At 41.2% G+C, this 19611-nt stretch overlaps 1 protein-coding gene across 5 annotated transcripts in view; it reads right to left on the bottom strand.

The window, feature by feature from the left end:
• FERMT1 (FERM domain containing kindlin 1) overlaps window positions 1-19611 on the bottom strand; it is a 144933-nt gene that overhangs the window by 5057 nt on the left and 120265 nt on the right. For all 5 annotated transcript variants that reach the window (XM_077115920.1, XM_077115928.1, XM_077115913.1 and 2 more), the window contains 5 exons: window positions 6962-7086; window positions 6083-6189; window positions 4698-4919; window positions 3991-4115; window positions 822-963 (listed from right to left, as the gene is read on the bottom strand). In XM_077115920.1, coding sequence (XP_076972035.1) covers window positions 822-963; window positions 3991-4115; window positions 4698-4919; window positions 6083-6189; window positions 6962-7086 — 721 coding nt within the window. The remainder of the gene's footprint in view (window positions 1-821; window positions 964-3990; window positions 4116-4697; window positions 4920-6082; window positions 6190-6961; window positions 7087-19611) is intronic.

The following is a 19611-nucleotide window of genomic DNA, read 5'->3' as shown; positions in this document are numbered from 1 at the left end:
CTCCAGTATCGGGCCTTTGCTGTCCAAACAAGTCCCCAGGTGGCTGACGGCACTGCAGGGAGGGGACTCCAGGGCTTTTGAAAAAAGTGTGAGGTTCTCACCATCACTCTACGTTGATGGTTTCTGCTGGAAAAATGAGAATGCTGAAGGAACAAGGAAGAAAGACCACCTGCACCATCGGAATGTTTAAATCAGTAGGATGCTAAGATGACTGTAATGTCATCTAAAATTTTCTGTGACGCACACTTGGTCTGACTTGAGTCCCCAGGATGGACAGGGATGGAGGACTGTGTGAGACGTGGGCTGAGGATTTGAGGACTCCCAAACTCAACAGGCCAAGCTTTCCTCTCATTCCTGGGCACATCATTTGCTTCTCTAACAGTTTTTCCCTTTTGAAACTGAATGCTCTCCAGGTGGGCAAATTAGCCTTTGAGTCCCAGCCAGTTTGACCTCTTGGCAGCCAGTGAGATAAGACCTTGGATTTATTTTGTATGACAGTTATCTCTCAGGTGGCTTCTGCTAAGTAATCTTCAGCCTAAGTCTTATATAATCCTATGCTGAATAAATGAAAATGAGCCAACTGCTCAGCAATTTTAGAGTGTGTATGTGGAGTAAAAACTCGTGGTTTTAACTCCAAAACATTTGGCCTTTACTCGCTGTTAAATTGCCCAGAGCTGCCTGTGAAGATTTTAGCAGATAATGATCACATGCTTGTGGTTTGTTAATTGTAACTATAAGAACAGCTTTTAAAAATCAGAATAATCTGCAAAGGAGCACATGTTTACAGGTGCAATGCTAAATACCAGAAACTTTCATTTTACCTGGCGGATTTCCCAATTTACATTCCACTGTTTCATATTTGTGAATCTCCATGTTGTAATTGGAATCCCAGTTGTTGCATCGATTCTAATCAACCTGTTATATGATACTCCCAGAATATCATCTTTCTTGCTTCCTTTAAATCTGAAAAAAAAAAAAAGATAAAATTAAGAGGGGCAACTGTTTCCTATAATTTGATGTGCATTCACATACAACTTCTTAAAGAGGAGATAATGTCATTTCTACACCAAGAAAGGGACAATGAGGGTCTAACTTTCTACAGGCCATTTCTAATGTGATACAGAAAAAGTGAAGAAAATAGGATTTGGGCTTTCCTTGCAGACATTCTGAAGGTGAAGTTGACATCAGAGGAAAGCAAAATAAGAGGAAAAGATCAGCACCAACCATATGCTAGGCTCTGTTCTAGGTACTGAGGATACAGCACTGAACTAAAACCTAAACAAATAGAAAATTCCTTACCTAGTGTAGTGTATGTTCTAGTAGGGGCAGAGCGTCATGAATAAATAAAATATACATGTGAGAGAAAATCATGAAGACAAGTGAAGCAGGGAAGGTGGGTAGGGAATACTGGCAATGAGGTTGGTGTAGTTTTCAATAGGGAGGTCAGTGAAGGGCTCAGTGAGAAGGTGGCATTCGGCCAGAGCTGATGCCATGAGGAATGAGCCGTGTGGATATCTGGGAAAGAGAATTCCAGGCAGAGGGAGTGTTGAGTGCAAAGGCCAAAGCATGCTTTTGCATGTCAAAGAAACTGCAAGGGCACCAGTGTGGTCGGGCACAGTCAGTGAAGGGGAAGGAGTGTGAGCTTAGAGAGCTAAGGCCCTGCAGGCCAGCAGGAGGGCTTGACTTTTACTCTGGGTCAGAGAGAACATCTTCACCAGGTTTTGAGCAGAGGAGTAGCATCCTATGACTTAGGTTTTAAAAGGATCACTGTGGCTGCTAACTTGAAAACCTGGAGAGGCGAGAGTGGAAGCAGGGTCACCAGGCTGCAGGCTACTTCCAGGACCCGGGTGGGAGATGACGGCGAGCCGGCCCACGGGGGTGGTGGGGGCAGTGGGAAGTGGTCAGGTTCCGTGCAGACTTTGAAGGCAGAGCCGGCAGGATTTGCTGATAGGTAGGATGTAGTGTGTGAGAGAAAGATAGGGATCAAGGATGACTCCAAGGGATATGGCCAGAGCATCTGGAAGGAGTTGACATTTACTGAGATGGGGAAGAATGCTGGGGGTGGGGGATGGTTGCAGGTGAGGTGAGGGCAAAAGATCAGGAGTTTGGGACATGCTAAGATGAAAGGCCCATTAGACATCCAAGGGGAGTTGATAAGTAGGCAGTTGGATTTATGAGTCTGCAGTTCAAGAGAAGGTTCTGGGCTCAAAATAGACATTTCAGAGTAGCCAGCTTATAAATGAAGCCAAAGAGTAGCTGGGCCCCAAGAGGGTGGGCACAGATTGAGAAAAGGAGCAATCTAAGGATGGGGCATACGTACTCCAGTAGTAACAGGCTGGGAAGATGAGAAAGAACCAGCAAACGGGACCAAGAGAATCAGCCAGCGAGGGAGGATGTCAACCAGGAAAAGTCCTGGAAGCCAAGTGAAGCAAAGGCGTCGAGGAGGAGGAGGTGATGCAGTGTGTCAGAGGCTGCTGAGTTCAGCTGCAGTGAGGGCTGGGAACTGACCGCTGGCTTTAGCAGTGTGGAGGTCAAGGGGGATGTTGACAGGAGCAGTATTAGAGCAGTGACAGTGAGAGGAACCTGAGTGCAGTGGGTTCAGGAAAGAATGGGGGAAAGGAATTGGAGATGGTGGGTTTGAAGAGTTCAGGTGCAAAGAGGGGCAGAGAAAGGGGACACAGCACCTGGAGGGGACTGCGAGGTTAGTTACAATGCCCAGGATCAGAGAGCCGGTTGCTGGGGTCAAACACCGGGTCTGGTTGCTCAGGAGCCTGTGTCCTTTCTCTGTGCCGGGCTGATCTCAGTTACCAGTGACGAGTGTGTGTGTGTGTGTGTGTGTGTGTGTGTGTGTGTGTGTGTATGTGTGTGTGTACATATGGGCAGGTGTCCAGGGCAACTTTGCCCTCCCTGACTCTTTTCTGGGATAAATAACCAGAAGGAGTTCCTTGTTTGGGACAAGCACTGGGGAATGGATGTTAATAAGATTTTTTTTTTTTTCAGTGAATAGAAAATAGAAAAGTCTGAATAACTCCCTTGCCAGAAGGAGTAGGAGAACTAATGTCTTTGGAGAGACCCAAGTAAACAAATGAAAACTGAACTGTCTTAGAAGCCAGTGCTTTAAAAATATAAACCAATCTTCTAATCGTTGAATTGAAAAAAATGAGGTGAGGGCGAGTACTTGCTTTATTATGGGATTAAGCATAGATTTTCCTTAAACATTAATTTTTCCTTACTGAAGTAAAAGAAATATTTTATTTACATGCATGCTTGTGGACACACTTTAGGGGAACCATTCATTTTCTGCAGGGGGGCTGAATCATCATGGAGCGTAGGGGTTCTCAGTGGGGGCACTGGGTTTTGGGGCCCTGACAAGGAGGTGAACTTGGACAGGTCACTAAAGTTATTTTTGTATATCTCAGTGTTCTCATCTGGAAAACAGAAGGAGGACAACAGATGGGCCACCTAAGGGTCCTTCTGGCCTGGAAATCTGAGACCATCTGGAATACGGTCTCCATCTGATAAGGCTGGGTGACAAGAAGGCACAGGGTTTGCTGAGACCTCTTTGTCTAGAACCCTAAAATTTCCCCAAGACCACACCATGAGACACCACATGTGATACACAACAAGGAGGACCCTGCAATCACAGGAAGCCACAGATCCCATAAAATCAATAGGTGACAGCCTCCCCTGGCTTTACACAATCAAAAGGTGACAGCCTCCCCTGGCGCTCCTAAAAGAAGTAAATCTTTAAAAAAAAATTTTAAATTCCCCTTTCACATTAGCCATGTTTCAGGGGTGCTGGGGCTTTGAGCAGAGGGGTATGGAGGACTGTTCTGAGCAGTTGAAAGTGTTTGGGCTATTTGTGAAAGGGCAGCCTTCCAAAATGAAAGGTCTTCTAGGTCCTCAACCAAGCAAGAATAAACCAGGGGGTTGGGGGAAGTCATCTGAAATTGAACGGACAGTGAGAGAGGGAGTGAGCCGTGCAATCACCTGACGAGGTAGTAGGTGAGCCCGAATTCAGGTAGAGACTGCCACGCCTGGATGAACCGCAGCTTGGCTTCCACCAGCGTCATCTGGGCCACGTTGTGGTGAGCATCCAGGATGCGGGCTGCCAGCTGAGCAGAAGCAGGAAGCATCTCACTCTTCAGCATGCACTGACTGCCTTGGAATCCTCCCGCTAACTCCAGATCCCCACGAGGAAAACAAATGCACAGCCCAAATGCAGCTCTTCAAAGACTATTCATTCTCATTCATTCATTCATTCATTCATTCTCTCTCTCTCCTTTTCCACAAGACGCGAACATCGTTGGGGAAAAGCAGGAGTGCATCAGCCAGCACATGAGCATCTGAGGTCCATGCAGATGGGGAGTTTGGGGGTCCCTCTCTCTGGAGGTGTCCATGGACAATGACTCTACTTGAATCAGTTTATCTGCAGCTTTAAACCTACTGTTATGAAAGTATAATTTAAAATTTTAATTGGTGCAGATTCAATCATTTTATTCTTAAATTCAATTTGAAAATCTCCCCATGTCCAGATACTCATTTCTTAATATTATCTAATTCCTGATCCAGCTTCAAATTTCCCAGCCCACCATTGGATTTCTCATGACGCTGCCTTAATCAGATGGAATACCTCCTTTTATTTCAGAACATAAAGCATTCACTGCAAACAATTCCCCCAACAAGGTTAGCGGTACCTGTTTAGATTTGTGTCTTTTGGCACACCGAGGTGACACAAAACATTCTGGGTTCATGTCCATGCTTTCCAGATTGGAAGCTGCCTGCGATGCTGAGTTTCGGATTTTCATCCTCAGAAATGAAAGGATGTTCAGGACCTCTGGCTGGTAGGAGCTGTCTGCCATGGTTTTCCCCTTCGATGCCAAGATGCAGGCGGCCATCCATCGGGCATACTGATTCTCCTGCAGCAAACACCAGGGGGCTGAGAATCAAGTTCAAGTGCTCAGCCCCGCCGCTGGGAATGGAGCAGGATGTGGACTTTCGTCTCTGTTACAAATCAAACCTGTCACCTTCCAAGCAAGGAAGGGGGAGAGGCAGCTCACATTCAGAGTGGCTGTAAAACCACCTGATTTAACACCCCACAGCAGCTCTGGAGTCCTATGTTGAGTTTTTAGATGCCGAGGGGCTAAAGGATAAGAATGTCAACTTCGATAAGTTCCCTGCAGGGAGGTTTGCACTTAAAGATGAACAAATGACACTAAGGGACACCGTGGAGTGTATATAAACAGGTGAAAACTCAACCATCAAGGAGTCTTCCTTGATACATATTTTCATTTTCATACCCTATCTGATATCTGTGATAGAAGAAAATGACAAAAAAACATTCATTGATTTTCTGTAATATTACTCCCCTGGCCTATTCTTAGTACAGATTCTAATCCCATGGCAGGAAACAGCCATTGATAGGATCTGAACCAGTTAGTGGCGGCTGCTATTGTTCTCTGATGTCTGTGTTCATTTTTGACCTCAGGGAGCAAAAATGAGTGGTTGGAAGCTGAGAGGGTGCAGGTGAAGAGTAGAATTCTTCAAATCAACAACTGTGGCACATTAAATTATTGACCTCAATCTCTACCCCCCTGGTATCCACACCCTCTGCCATGTAACTTTACAGTCTGTCCCATTAGAGCCAGAGTGTAATTCCATGTCCCTTGACCATGGGCTTAGCCGTGGACTTGCTCTGGCTAAATGGCATGTGGGTGGAAGTGACAGTGTGCCAATTTCAAACTTAAGCCTTAGGAGGTTTGCATGTTTCCAGCTGCCCTTTTGCATTTCTGCCATTATTATGAGAAGAGATTCCTCCAGGCAGTGTAGGATCCAGTATAGATACAAGTCCAACCTGAACAAGGAGCCAAGTCTAGCCAAGCCTGTGGCTTGATACAGATTAGCCCAGCAGACATTACCTGGATCATCTAACCTCCAGCCTACCTGTAGATCAGGTCGATTTAGGGTCATTTGTTACAGAGCAATAGCTGACTGATACAGTAGTGCTCTAGTTTGAGAAAACACCATGTACGTTCTACCCTTAATAAACATGAAGTGACAACATTTTTGTGGTTTTACTTACATGGTCACATCTCAGATACACTTCATTCATACCATCAGCAACAGGGATTAGTAACTTGATTCCAAATTTTCTGCCTGCTACATTTACATCTGGCATAACTTCGCAGCCTGAATGATGGAAAGCAGGGACAAAACTGAGTTCTGAGGGATCTGTTTTATAAATACCAGGTATGTATCTAAACTAAGGACTTTGAACATAAGCCCCTCACATTTGATTTTCTCCTGAAAAATTCAGAGGCAAGATGATAACATCAGTTAACAAATAACTAAATAAGATTTATAGGCAATTAATATGGGCAAAGAAAAAATATCTTCTTGACTATATCGTCTATTGAATTAAGTTTTTTAGGTTGAAATTGGCTATCTCCTAATTCATAGGAACAATTATGAACATGAACTTTAAAATAAACCAGAGCAGCGGGAGTTCCTTGATTGCCACCATGGTAAAGGAGTTGAATGTACTGGTTAATTAAATACTTCAATTAATAGAGTTACTGGTACCCTTACAGTCACTGTCAGAAGTTAGAAGAAGCACTAAAATGACACTGAATTAAACATCACTGTTCCTGGATTAAGAAAGCTTTTCAGGATTGTATAGTGCCTGGCATGCTACACTTGTGGACACCAGTTGTTGTTCCATAGCTTTTGGGCATACTGGGGCAGAAGGGGCAGCAGTGTGCAAACCACATTTACTAGGCTGTGTTCAAGGGCCATGTTCCACGGGAAGAGGAGCTGTAGGCAGGCTGCCATTCTGAAAACAGTGGCATGGACAGCTTCCTCTAGAATTAAACCTTGCTTCATTTTGTAGGTCTCTAACCTTTAACTTGCTCACGGAGTCATGGCAAGCCATAGCAAGACATAGGACATTAATTTCTCTTACCTCTAAGATTTAGTTTTTCTACTGGTTCTCCTTGTTCAAGTTCCTTATTTTTAAAGTAGGCTATAGATGTGTCTTTAAAGACGAACCAATATTGTTTGAAAGCTTTTAATATTAGTTTCTTTGGCCTGCAAATGAAAGCACAGGAAGCAGTCATCCAGATATGCAGAACATATTGCAAATTTCCAGCAGATCAAGATGCTCTAGAAGTCCTTTGTGGTAGTTAGGTTCAGTTGTCAACTTGGCCAGGTGAAGGTACCTAGTTCTGTTTCTGTGGCCATGAGCCAATGGTATGTGAACTTCATCTGTTGCTAATTACATCTGCAGTCAGCTAGGAGGTGTGCCTGCTGCAATGAATGACGTTTGACTTAATTGGCTGGTGCTTAAATGAGAGAGCGCAACGTTGCACAGCCCAAGCCCCTCGGCATTCCTCATCTCATCACTTGTAGCTCAGCCCAGGCCTTTGGAGATGCAGAAAGAAGTCACCCTGGGGAAAGTTGTTGGAACCCATGGGCCTGGAGAGAAGGCCGGCAGAGACCATCCTGTGCCTTCCCACATAAGAAAGAACCTCAGTGGAAAGTTAGCTGCCTTTCCTCTGAAGAACTAACAAAATAAATCCCCCTTTATTAAAAGCCTATCCGTCTCTGGTGTGTTGCATTCTGGCAGCTAGCAAACTAGAACACCCTTTCAAACAATATACTTTATATTTTTTAAAACAGAGCTTTTGTGAAGATAGAATGAGACCATCTACGTAGTGCTTAGCACAGTGCCTGGTACATATTAAGTGCTCAGTAAATTATTATTATGCATGTGAGAAACATACACAGATCCAGTGGCATCTGAAATTCCAGGATACTTCTTGGATCTGAAAAAGCTGTCTGTATGGACAGCACAAAGTTCAGATTATCAGAGATAAAAGCCAGACATAAAAGTGAGCTAATTTTCATTAGTTTCCATTTGATCCTCAGGAGAAACCGTCAGAGAATTCTCAGTGTGCAGTAGAAATCACTGAAATCTACAGCTCTACTATACAGATCCTACTGTGGTTAAAAAATATTTTTTGGAAGATACCCAACAGTGAGGTCTGCAAACTTTTGTACCTGTGCCAGCAATTTAGTTATACCTCTGGGTTGCCGAGGCTTCATTGGTAGAACTAGGTTCTCTCCTTATTTCCTGCAAGTTGGACTTAGCCAGTCTCACGTCAAGCTCCATTTTGCATTAAAATTCTTTTATTTTTATTTTATTCAGCATTTCTATGAGCTTATCACAAGAAGGGGTTTGAATGACATTATCTCCATGTTGATGCACACTGAAGCCCACTATTTTATTATTATTATTATTATTATTTTGCATGGGTAGGCACCGGGAATTGAACCCAAGTCTCCCGCATGGCAGGCAAGAACTCTGCCTGCTAAGACACTGTGGCCCGCCCTCCTCCTATTTTATACAATGGGTACAATAGAGGATTTTGTTTAGGAAAAAAAAGTGCTTCACAATTAAAAAAAAACCAACGAGATGAAAAGCGAAGGTCTACTCTTACACTAATACAAGGGGTCTGGGGATATGAAGGGCCTATTAAAGGTCACACATCCACTCTGAATAGAACCCCACCCCCTCCTTTCCGCCTTTCCCTTCTGCTTCCCACCTCTCTCCTTTCCTCCCTCCCTCTCTTCTTCCCTCCCTTCTTTCCTCCTATGAACTGCATTAAATATTAAATTCATGGTCTCCAGACCTTTGGTAGATGAAGTGCCCAATCACCAAATGCAAGAACAATTTTCTCAGTTTGGCTATAACAGTCATACCAAACTCCTCTGCTCGGGGCAGCATGATCAAGATGGACATAAAACATCTACAGCTACATTTCCAGGAAGATGGACGAAAAGAGCAGCTCAAGATGAGCCCTGCTGGGCGGGCCACGGTGGCTCAGCAGGCAAGGACGCTTGCCTGCCATGCCAGAGGACCCGGGTTCGATTCCCGGTGCCTGCCCATGTTAAAAAAAAAAATCAGCCCTGCTCCACAGAAAAGTTAGAGAAGGGTCAGGAGGGCAACTGAGGTGGGAATTTGGGAGTGTAGCTGACCTGGGAGAGACTTCTGCACCACATAGGTGGCCCTAGTTGCAGAGATCAAGGAACTGAGAGGCAGAAAGCTGGAGACTGGCATGGAGGAGCGGAGTCCATGGGACTGCACAGAGGGGAGCACAGGACTAGGAAGTAAGCCAGGCTGCGTTGCTTGGGCACACTACCCTCACCAGCGCAGCCCTGTGACTGGCAACTTAGCCCACACCACATGCATCCAAATCCCATCACCCACTCCCATTCCCTACATGGCAGGCACCCCCACATCACCAGCCCCCAGTGCACGTACCTGCCCCACACCCCACCTCAAGTGCAGCCCAACCCATCTCTTCTGCACACCTCCCGAGCATTGCCTCCCTCTCCCTGTTCCCTGCAGGCTGTTGCCAGTGCATAAAGGCTGCAGGTACTAACCTCCATACCCAGGCTACCCCCGCCCCCTGCCCATAGTGTCTCACAGCCTAACCCCGCCACCATGCCCCTGAGCCCTGAGCATCAGTTTATGGCACTCCTAAACCCATGTATGCACATGGGCCCCCAATCATGTTATTCAGCTCTGGGAACCTCAGTCTACAGCAATCCTAGAACCTCATATGTACACGGCCCTCAGCCACACTTCCCAACTCTGAGAAAGTGCTGACCTGCACAGCTGGGTCACATCTGCCCCCAATCCATGACGGCATAACGCTGACCTGCTGCCACAGATCTATGCATGTGCCCAAAGGGCCCTGTGCTTTAGACCAGAGCACACGAGGGTTATGCACCCCAGACCAGTGCACACGCATAGCTACATCCTCCCTGGCCTCTAGGCATCCACATTCACAAGCATCAACGTAACATCCACAACCTGCACCCACACCTGCCCTGAAAAGAATCACTGCACTGAGTGCCGCACCCCATACCCTGCTCCCTGCTGTTCAACCATCCTGCAAACACAAGGCCTTAGACTACTGAAAGAAATCAACCCCCAAAATAAAGTGCTCAAGATATTTACATGCCACAAACTCAGCAGAAGATCACTAAGCATATCACAATGCAGACAGGTATAGCCCTGGCTCATGACCAAATTAAAACACTGGTGGAGACACAGACACTGGAACAAGTAATCAAAGATGTTCATACAACTCTACTTAATAAAATACATGGGATAGCAAATGACATAAAGGAGATCAGGAAGACAGTAGAAGAGCACAAAGAGGAATGTGAAAGAATAAATAGAAAAATAGCAGATATCACAGAGATTAAAGACTCTGTTGACCAAACAAAAAACATACTAGGGGTACACAACATGAGATTTGAAGAGACAGAAGAAAGAATAAGATGATGTAGAGGACAGGATAATTGACTTTGAGGACTCAAAATAGCAAATGGCAAACAAGATGGAAAAAATTGAATGGGAACTCAGGGAAATGATGGACAAAACAAAGCAAGCAAATATAAGAATCATTGGTGTCCCAGAAGGAAAAGAGAGGAGTAAAAGGCTAGGAAGAGTAGTTGAAGATAAAATGGGTGAAAACTTCTCAACCCTCATAAAGGACATAAATATACAAGTCAAAGAAGCCCAATGAAATCCAAACAGAATAAATCCAAATAGGCCTCCCCCAAGACATGTACTAATCAGTCAGTCAAATGTTGAAGAGAAGCAGAAAATCCTGAAAGCAGCAAGAGACAAACAATCTACTACATATAAGGGAACCTACATAAGACTGAGTTCAGACTATTCCACTGGCACCCTGGAGACGAGAAGGCAGTGGTATGATACATTCAAGATCCTGAAAGAGAAAGACTTCCAGCCAAGAACACTGTACCCAGCCAAACTGTCCTTCAGAAATGAGGGAGAGATTAAAGTTTTCATAGACATGAAGTCCTGAAAGAATCTGTCAACAAGAGACCAGCCCTACAAGAAATAGTAAATGGAGTTCTGCTGGCTGAAAGAAAAAAAGACAGAGAGGGAGGTCTGGAGGAGGGTAAGAATTGAAGAGTACCACTAAGGGTAATTTAAAGAATGCAAAGAGAAAGAGAGAAAAGAATATATATTTTTTGTCAGAAGATCTGACAACAGGATTAAAAAGATAAGCTGGTGGATTCAAATAATAGCTTTTACATAATAACTTTTAATGTTAATGGACTAAACTTACCCATTAAAAGATACAGATTGGCAGAATGCATTCAGAAACATAATCCAGCTATAAGCTGCTTACAAGAGACACAAGGATTTTAGACATTTAGACACAAGGATTTTAGACACAAGGATGTCATTTTAGACACAAGGATACAAACAAATTGAAAGTGAAAGGATGGAAAAAGATTTTCCATGCAAGTTGTAACCAAAAGAAAGATGGAGTAGCTATCCTAATGTCAGATAAAATAGACTTTAAAATGTAAAGACATCATAAGAGACAAAGAAGGATACTATATACTAATTATAGGGTCAATTCACCAAGAAGATATAACATTCATAAATGTTTATGCTCCCAATCAAGAGCTCCAAAGTACACGAGACAGACATTGGCAAAACTGAAGGGAGTTGTGGTAGTCAGATTCAGTTGTCAACTTGGCCAGGTGAAGGTACCTAGTTGCCTTTCCTATGAAGAATTAATGAAATAAATCTCCTTTTATTAAAAGCCAATCATCTCTGGTGTGTTGCATTCTGGCAGCTAGCAAACGAAAACAGGAGTGTTAGATGTTTCAACAATAATAGTAGGAGACTTTGATACACCTCTCTCCTCTATAGATAGAACAACCAGATAGAAGATCAACAAGGAAACAGAGGAGTTAAATAACTTGATAAATAAATTAGACCTAACAGACATTTATATGTCATTGTACCCCAAAGCAAAAGGTTATACAATCTTCTCTAGTACTCAATGAACATTCTCCAGGATGGATCACATGCTGGGGCACAAAACAGGTCTTTATAAATTTAAAAACTTTGAAATTATTCAAAGCACTTTCTCTGATCACAATAGGATGAAACTGGAACTCAATAACCACCAAACGACAAGAACATTCACAAATGTATGGAGATTAAATAACACACTCTTAAACAACCAGTGGGTCAAAGAAGAAATTGCTAGAGAAATCAATAGCTACCTGGAGATGAATGAAAATGAGAACACAGCTTATCAGAACTTATGGGATGCAGCAAAGGCTGTGGTGAGAGGGAAATTTATTGCCCTAAATGCCTATATCAAAAAACAAAAAAGAGCAAAAATCGAGGACTTAACAGCATACCTGGAGGAACTCAAGAAAGAATAGCAAACTAACCCAAAAGCAGATAGAAGAAGAGAAATAACAAAGATTAGAGCAGAGATAAGTGAATGGGAGAACAAAATGACAATAGAAAGAATAAAAAAAACCAAAAGTTGGTTCTTTGAGAAAATCAATAAAATTGATTGGCCATTCCTCTCTCTCTCAGCCAGCATGACAAGGAAACTCATTGCCCTCCCCCTCTCTACGTGGGTCATGACTCCCAGGGGTGTAAACTTTCCTGGCAACGTGGGACTTAGAAATCCTAGAATGAGCTGGGACTCAGCATCAAGGGATTGAGAAAACCTTCTCGACCAAAAGGGGGAAGAGAGAAATGAAACAAAATTAAGTGTCAATGGCTGAGAGATTTCAAACAGAGTCGAGAGGTTATCCTGGAGGTTATTTTCACGCATTATACAGATATCACCTTTTTAGTTAAGGTATATTGGAGAGGCTGGAGGGAAGTGCCTGAAAGTGTAAGCTGTTCCAGTAGCCACGTTTCTTGAAGATGATGGTATAATGATATAGCTTTTGCAATGTAACTGTGTGATTGTGAACACTTTGTTTCTGATGCTCCCTTTAGCTATGGCATGGACAGATGAGTAAAACATAGGGATTAAAAATAAATAAATAATAGGTGGAACAAATGTTAAAGTAAATTTAGTAGATTGAAATGCTACTGATCAATGAAAGGGAATGATAAGGGGTATAGAAAATATAGGGGAAACAGAGGCTAAAAGATATTGGGTAAATGGAAATAGTAGCAATCAATGAGAGGGAGGGGTAAGGGGTATGGTATGTATGAGTTTTTTTCCTTTTTCTTTTTATTTCTTTTTCTGAATTGATGCAAATGTTCTAAGAAATGATCATGGTGATGAATATACAACTATATGATGATATTGTGAGTTACTGATTACATACCAAGAATGGAATGATCGTTTTTGTATGTTATATTAAAAAAAATTAAAAAAATTGATGGGCAACTAGCAAGACTGAAAAAGAAAAAAAAGACAGAGGATGCAAATAAAGAAAATCAGAAATGAGAAGGGGTGCATTACCACAGACCCAAGAGAAATAAAAGAAATCATAAGAATATACTATGAACAACTACATGCCAACAAACTAGACAACTTAGATGAAATGGATAAATTTCTGGAGATGCACAAACAAGCGATGCTGACTCAGGAAGAAATAGATCTCAACAAATCAATCACAAGTAAAGAGATTCAAACAGTCATCAAAAAGCTTCCTACAAAGAAAAGTCGAGGGCCAGATGGCTTCACAGGGGAATTTTATCAAACATTCCACAAAGAACTAACACTAATTCTGCTCAAACTTTTCCAAAAAATTGAGGAAAAAGGAATTCTACCTAACTCATTTTATGAAGCTAATATCATTTTAATACCAGAACTGGGTAATGATGCTATAAGAAAGGAAAACTACAGGCCAATCTCCCTAATGAACATAGATGTAAGAATTCTCAATAAAATATTAGCAAATTGAATCCAACAGCACATTAAAAAAATTATACACCATGACCAAGTGGGGTTTATACCAGGAATGCAAGATGGTTCAACACAAGAAAATCAACTAATGTAATACAGTACATTAACAAATCGAAAGGGAAAATCACATGATCATCTCGATTGATGTTAACAAAGCTTTCAACAAAATTCAGCATCCTTTCCTGATAAAAACACTCCAAAAGACAGGAATCAAAGGTAACAACCTCAATATGATGAAGGGAATATATGAAAAACTGATAGCCAGCATCATACTCAACAGAGAGAGAATGAAAGCTTTCCCCCTAAGATCAGGAAAAAAACAAGGATGTCCACTGTCACCACTATTATTCAACATTGTGCTAGGAGTTCTAGCTAGAGCAATCAGGCAAGACAAAGAAATAAAAGCCATCCAGATTGGAAAGGAAGAAGTAAAACTCTCATTATTTGCAGATGATATGATACTATACTTGGAAGATCCTGAGAAATCGACCGCAAAGTTACTTGACCTAATAAACAAATTCAGCAAGGTGGTGGGATATAAAATTAATGTGCAAAAATCAGTAACATTTCTACACACAAGCAATGACCTAGCTGAGGAGTCAGGTAAGGAAAAAATTCCATTCAAAATAGCAACTAAAAGAATCAAGTACTTAGGAATAAACTTAACTAGGGATGTAAAGGCTTGTATGCAGAAATTTAAATAACATTGCTAAAAGAAATGAAAGGAGATCTAAATAGGTGGAAAGACATTCCCTGCTCATGGATAGGAAGGCTAAGTATAGTTAAGATGTCAATTGTCCCCAAATTGATCTACAGATTCACCACAGTACCAATCAAAATTCTAACAACATACTTTGAAGATTTGGAAAAGCTAATCACCAAATTCATGTGGAAGGGAAAGAGACCCCGAATAGCTAAGAGCATCCTAGGAAAGAAGAACTAAGTGGGAGGATTAACACTCCCTGACTTGAAAACCTATTATAAAGCTACAGTGGTCAAAACAGTATGGTACTGACACAAAGACAGAAGCATTAACCAATGGAATTGTATTGAGAGTATAAAAATAGACCACCAAATCTATGGTCAACTGATTTTTGACAAGGCCCCCAAATCCTCTGAACTGGGATAAAATAAGTCTTTTCAATAACTGGGCACGGAAGAACTGGATATCAATAGCCAAGAGAATGAAAGAGGACCCCTATCTTATACCGTATACAAAAATTGACTCAAAGTGGATCAAACACTTAAATATAAGAACTAGAACTAGTGTCAAAGCTTCTAGAAGAAAATGTAGGGAAACATCTTCAAGAACTAGTAATAGGAGGTAGCTTCCTAAACTTTATACCCAGAGTAAAGCAGCAAAAGAAAAAACAAATAAATAGGAACTCCTCAAAAGCAAATGCTTCTGCACCTCAAAAGACTTAGTCAAAAAGGTGAATAGGCAGCCAAATCAATGAGAGAAAATATTTGGAAATCACATATCAGATAAAGATTTGATTTCCTGTATATACAAAGAAATCATACAATTCAGCAACAAAAGAACAAACAACCTAATAAACCGATAAAATGGACTAAAGATATGAATAGACATTTCTCTGAAGAGCAAATACAGATGGCTCAAAAGCACATGAAGAGATGCTCATCTTCATTGGCTATAAAGGAAATGCAGATCAAGACTACAATGATGTTAGCTGTGGGTTTTTCATATATTCCCTTTATTTTGTTGAGGAAGTTCTCTTCTATTCCTATCCTTTGAAGTGTTTTCAACAAGAAACAATGTTGAATTTTTTCAAATGCCTTTTCTGCATCAATAGAGATAAAATCATGTGGTTTTTCTGCTTTGATTTGTTGATATGGTGTATTACATTAATTGCTTTTCTCATGTTGAACCATCCTTGCATACCTTGGATGAATCCTACTTGGTCATGGTGTATAATTTTGTTTTTTAATGTGCTGCTGGATTCGATTTGCAAGAATTTTGTTGAGGATTTTTGCATCTATATTCATTAGCGAGATTGGCCTGTAGTTTTCTTTTCTTGTAATATCTTTGTCTGGCTTTGGTATGAGGGTGATGTTGGCTTCGTAGAATGAGTTAGCTTTCCCTCCTCTTCAATTTTTTGGAGAGTTTGAACAGGATTGGTACTAATTCTTTCTTGAATGTTTGGTAGGATTCACATGTGAAGCCATCCAGTCCTGGACTTTTCTTTTGGGGGAGCTTCTTAATGACTGATTCAATTTCTTTACTTGTGATTGGTTTGTTGAGGTTGTTTATTTCTTCTCGAGTCAATGTTGGTTGTTCATGCCTTTCTAGGAAGTTGTCCATTTCATCTACATTGTCTAGTTTATTAGCATAAAGTTGTTCAGGTATCCTCTCATTACTTCCTTTATTTCTGTGGGGTCAGTGGGTATGTCTCCTCATTTTATTTATTTGCATCCTCTCTCTTCTCCTTTTTGTCAACCTTGCTAAGAGTCCATCAATCTTATTGATTTTCTCAGAGAACCAACTTCTGGTTTTGTTGAATTTCTTGATTGTTTTCATGTTCTCAATTTCATTTATTTCTGCTCTAATCTTCATTATTTCTTTCCTTTTGCTTGTCAAGACTACAATGAGATACCACCTCACACCTATAAGAATGGTTTCTATTAAACAATTAGGAAACTATAAATGTTGGAGAGGATGTGGAAAAACTGGGACACTTATGCACTGCTGATGGGAATGTATAATGGTGTAGCCACTATGGAAGACTGTTTGGCAGTTCCTTAGGAAATGAAATATTGATGAGCCAGCAATAGCATTATTTGGTATATACCCAGAAGAGTTGTAAGCAATGACACAAACAGACACTGCACACTGATGTTCATAGCAGCATTGTTCACAATTGCCAAAAGATGGAAGCAAACCAAATGCCCCTCAACAGAGGAGTGAATCAACAAAATGTGGTATATACATATGATGGAATATTATGCAACAGTAAGACAAAATGACATCCTAAAGCACATGACAAGATGGGTGAGCCTTGAGGACATAATGCTGAGTGAAATTAGCCAGACACAAAAGGATAGATAATGTATGATTCCACTTGTGTGACCAGCACAATAAAGGCAGGCTTATAATACAGAATACAGGGGACTTAGAGATACATAGAAAGTAGAGATGGGTGAACCGTCAGCTAATGAGGTTGAACTCCAATGTAGGGGAACAGATAGGAGTGAAGGTGATTCCCCAGTAGGTCTAGAAGTAATATTACCATATTGAAGATGAATGAGATTGGAAGGGTTTGTATAGACCTATGTGTCCCACTGATTCATATTAGAAATATGAATTATTTCTTGTAAGAATTACCTCAAAGATATGATTCTCGTACAAAGAATGTTTAAGTCCAGGGTACAGGGGGATAACTGCCATTGCATGGTATGAGCTTTGTTCAAAAGGAAACCATCAGCACTACCACAGCAACAGCAGAGGTAAATAATGGGGGGCAGGGGAACAAGACGTAAGAAGAGGTTTAGATTTCTTATTTGGCCAGTGTGTGTTTACTGGTTTTCTTTCTCTTGGGAACAATGAAATGATCTAAAATTGAGAATGTTGATGGACTGTGGACTTTTGGCCTTCTCCATGATACCTGATGAATGCATGTGGCTGAAGGATGCACTGACGGAGAAGTAGATTGGGGAACGATGGTGCATACTTATGAATGAAGCTTGTACTGCTACAAAAAGGAACAAAGTCATGAGGCATGCAGCGATGTGAATGAACATGTGGGACATTTGGTGAGACAAAGTAAGCCAGAAACAAAACAACAATGGTATGGTCACCTTTAGAAAATGCTTATAAGAAAACAGGGACCTAGATTGTAAGCTTTTAGAGCAGACACATTAAGTCTGGAGTGGTGATTACCATTTCCAGATTTTGAGAGGCTGTTTTATATATATAACCTGATATTTAGAGATAAGAATGAGGCCAAACAAGTTGGGTTTAAAGTAATTCAGAACACAGGGGTAAGGAAGACAGTGTCTATATTTTAGAACCACACATACTCTTTGAGACCAATGGAAGAAAGGTTTATTTGATCTGGAACTGAAATTTTCTGTAGTGCATAATCTAATTCAACTTATCTGTATAGCTCATTTGAACAACTGAAACACTGGGAGCACAGAATGAGAAAGAGGTCCTTTAATCCTGTATAGATTATTGTAATGTTTGTAAACTTCTTAGAATATATTTAAGCAGATAATCAAAAAGTATTGGCAAAGTCCCCTGAGGAAGGGGAGAAAGAATATGGACCTATTAAATCTTATCATCAGGGAATCCCTGATACTGTGTCAAATTTTAGGGACACCCAAATCAATAGGCCATGACCTCGATCATGAGGCTTACTCTTGTGAAGCTTATGTAGGTAGTGGAGAAGCATAGACTACCTATAGGCATGCCTAAGAGTTACTTCTGGAGGACCTCTGTTGTTGCTCAGATGTGGCCTCAGTCTCTCTAAGCCCAAGTGAAATCATTGCCCTCCCCACTATGTGGGACATGACATCCAGGAGTGAAAGTCTGGGAGATGACTCCCAGGGATAAATCCAGCCCTGGCACCATGGGATCAACAATTCCATCCTAACCAAAAGGGGGAAAAGAAGTGTAATTAATAAAGTATCAGTGGTAGAGAGAGTTCAAATAGAGTCGAGAGGCTACTCTGGAGGTGGCTCTTATGCAAGCTTCAGGTAGACCTGGCTACCTATCATAACCTGCCAGCCCCCAACCAGAACAATTCTAGCCAATCCTAAAGAACACCTAGGGCAATATATAAGATTCCACAAGGGTTTCATGCACTAGGCTAACTTTCCAGAAACCTACAGCCTCCAGATGTATCCCTGGTCCAGATAAGTCCTGAAACCTAAACTAGCCTCTCCAGAACATCGTATATTTCTATCTCCATACCCCATATTAGTGATAGACCCTTCCAGTGTGAAAAATTTAGAATTTTCATAGCCCAAACACCCCTAAAGAGAGGGATGGAAAGATCAAAGGTGATGGTGGAGTTATTCAGAGAAGATAGGACTTAACAAATGAATATGAATGATATTCTTATCGAATATAAATTGATCTCTCTTCTAGTCTCCAGTATTTTAGAGCAGCTAGAAGTAAAAACCTAAAATCGTGGAATTGTAACCCATGTCAAAATCTGAAATATGTTCTACAACCTATTGTGGTGGGGCTATGCTTTGGAATTTATAGCTTTTTTGTATGCATGTTATTTTTCACACAAAAAAAGAAGGAAAAAATGTTGATTGTGATGATAAAAAAGTATTTAAGCCCTCCAGCCTCCAATATTTTGGAACAGCTAGAAGGAAAAATCTGACAGGATTGTATGGTAGCCCCTGACAAACTCTGGGATCTGTTCTGCAACTACCTGTCGAAGAGTGCTTTGAAAAGTATTGCTCTTTTATTTCTTTGCTTTGCATACATGTCATACTATCCAATAAAAAAAGTTAAAAAAAAAGCCATCTACAGATAGGGTATTGTCATCATTTGGCTTATATAAAGCTAGATTTGCTCTACACAGACATTAGAGCAACCCAATTTCTCTTAGAATGATGGTTAATACTTTGGAAAGATGTATTTGTGTATCGAAGTTGTTACTTTTTTCTGCAATTCTGACTATAATGATCTGAACAATATATGGATGCAAATACTTAGGGTTTGAAAGTTAAATTAATGACTGTGGTAGGTTGAATTACGTACCTCAACCAACACGTGTTCTTAATCTTAATGCACGAACTGATGGGTATGAACCCATTGCCAAGAGGACCTTTAGGAAATGTGATCTTTAGT

Source organism: Tamandua tetradactyla, chromosome 1 (assembly GCF_023851605.1).
Source record: "Tamandua tetradactyla isolate mTamTet1 chromosome 1, mTamTet1.pri, whole genome shotgun sequence".
NCBI classification, from domain to species: domain Eukaryota; kingdom Metazoa; phylum Chordata; class Mammalia; order Pilosa; family Myrmecophagidae; genus Tamandua; species Tamandua tetradactyla.
The sequence above is the reverse complement of the archived record's forward strand: the minus strand, read 5'-3'. Positions and strand labels throughout refer to the sequence as shown.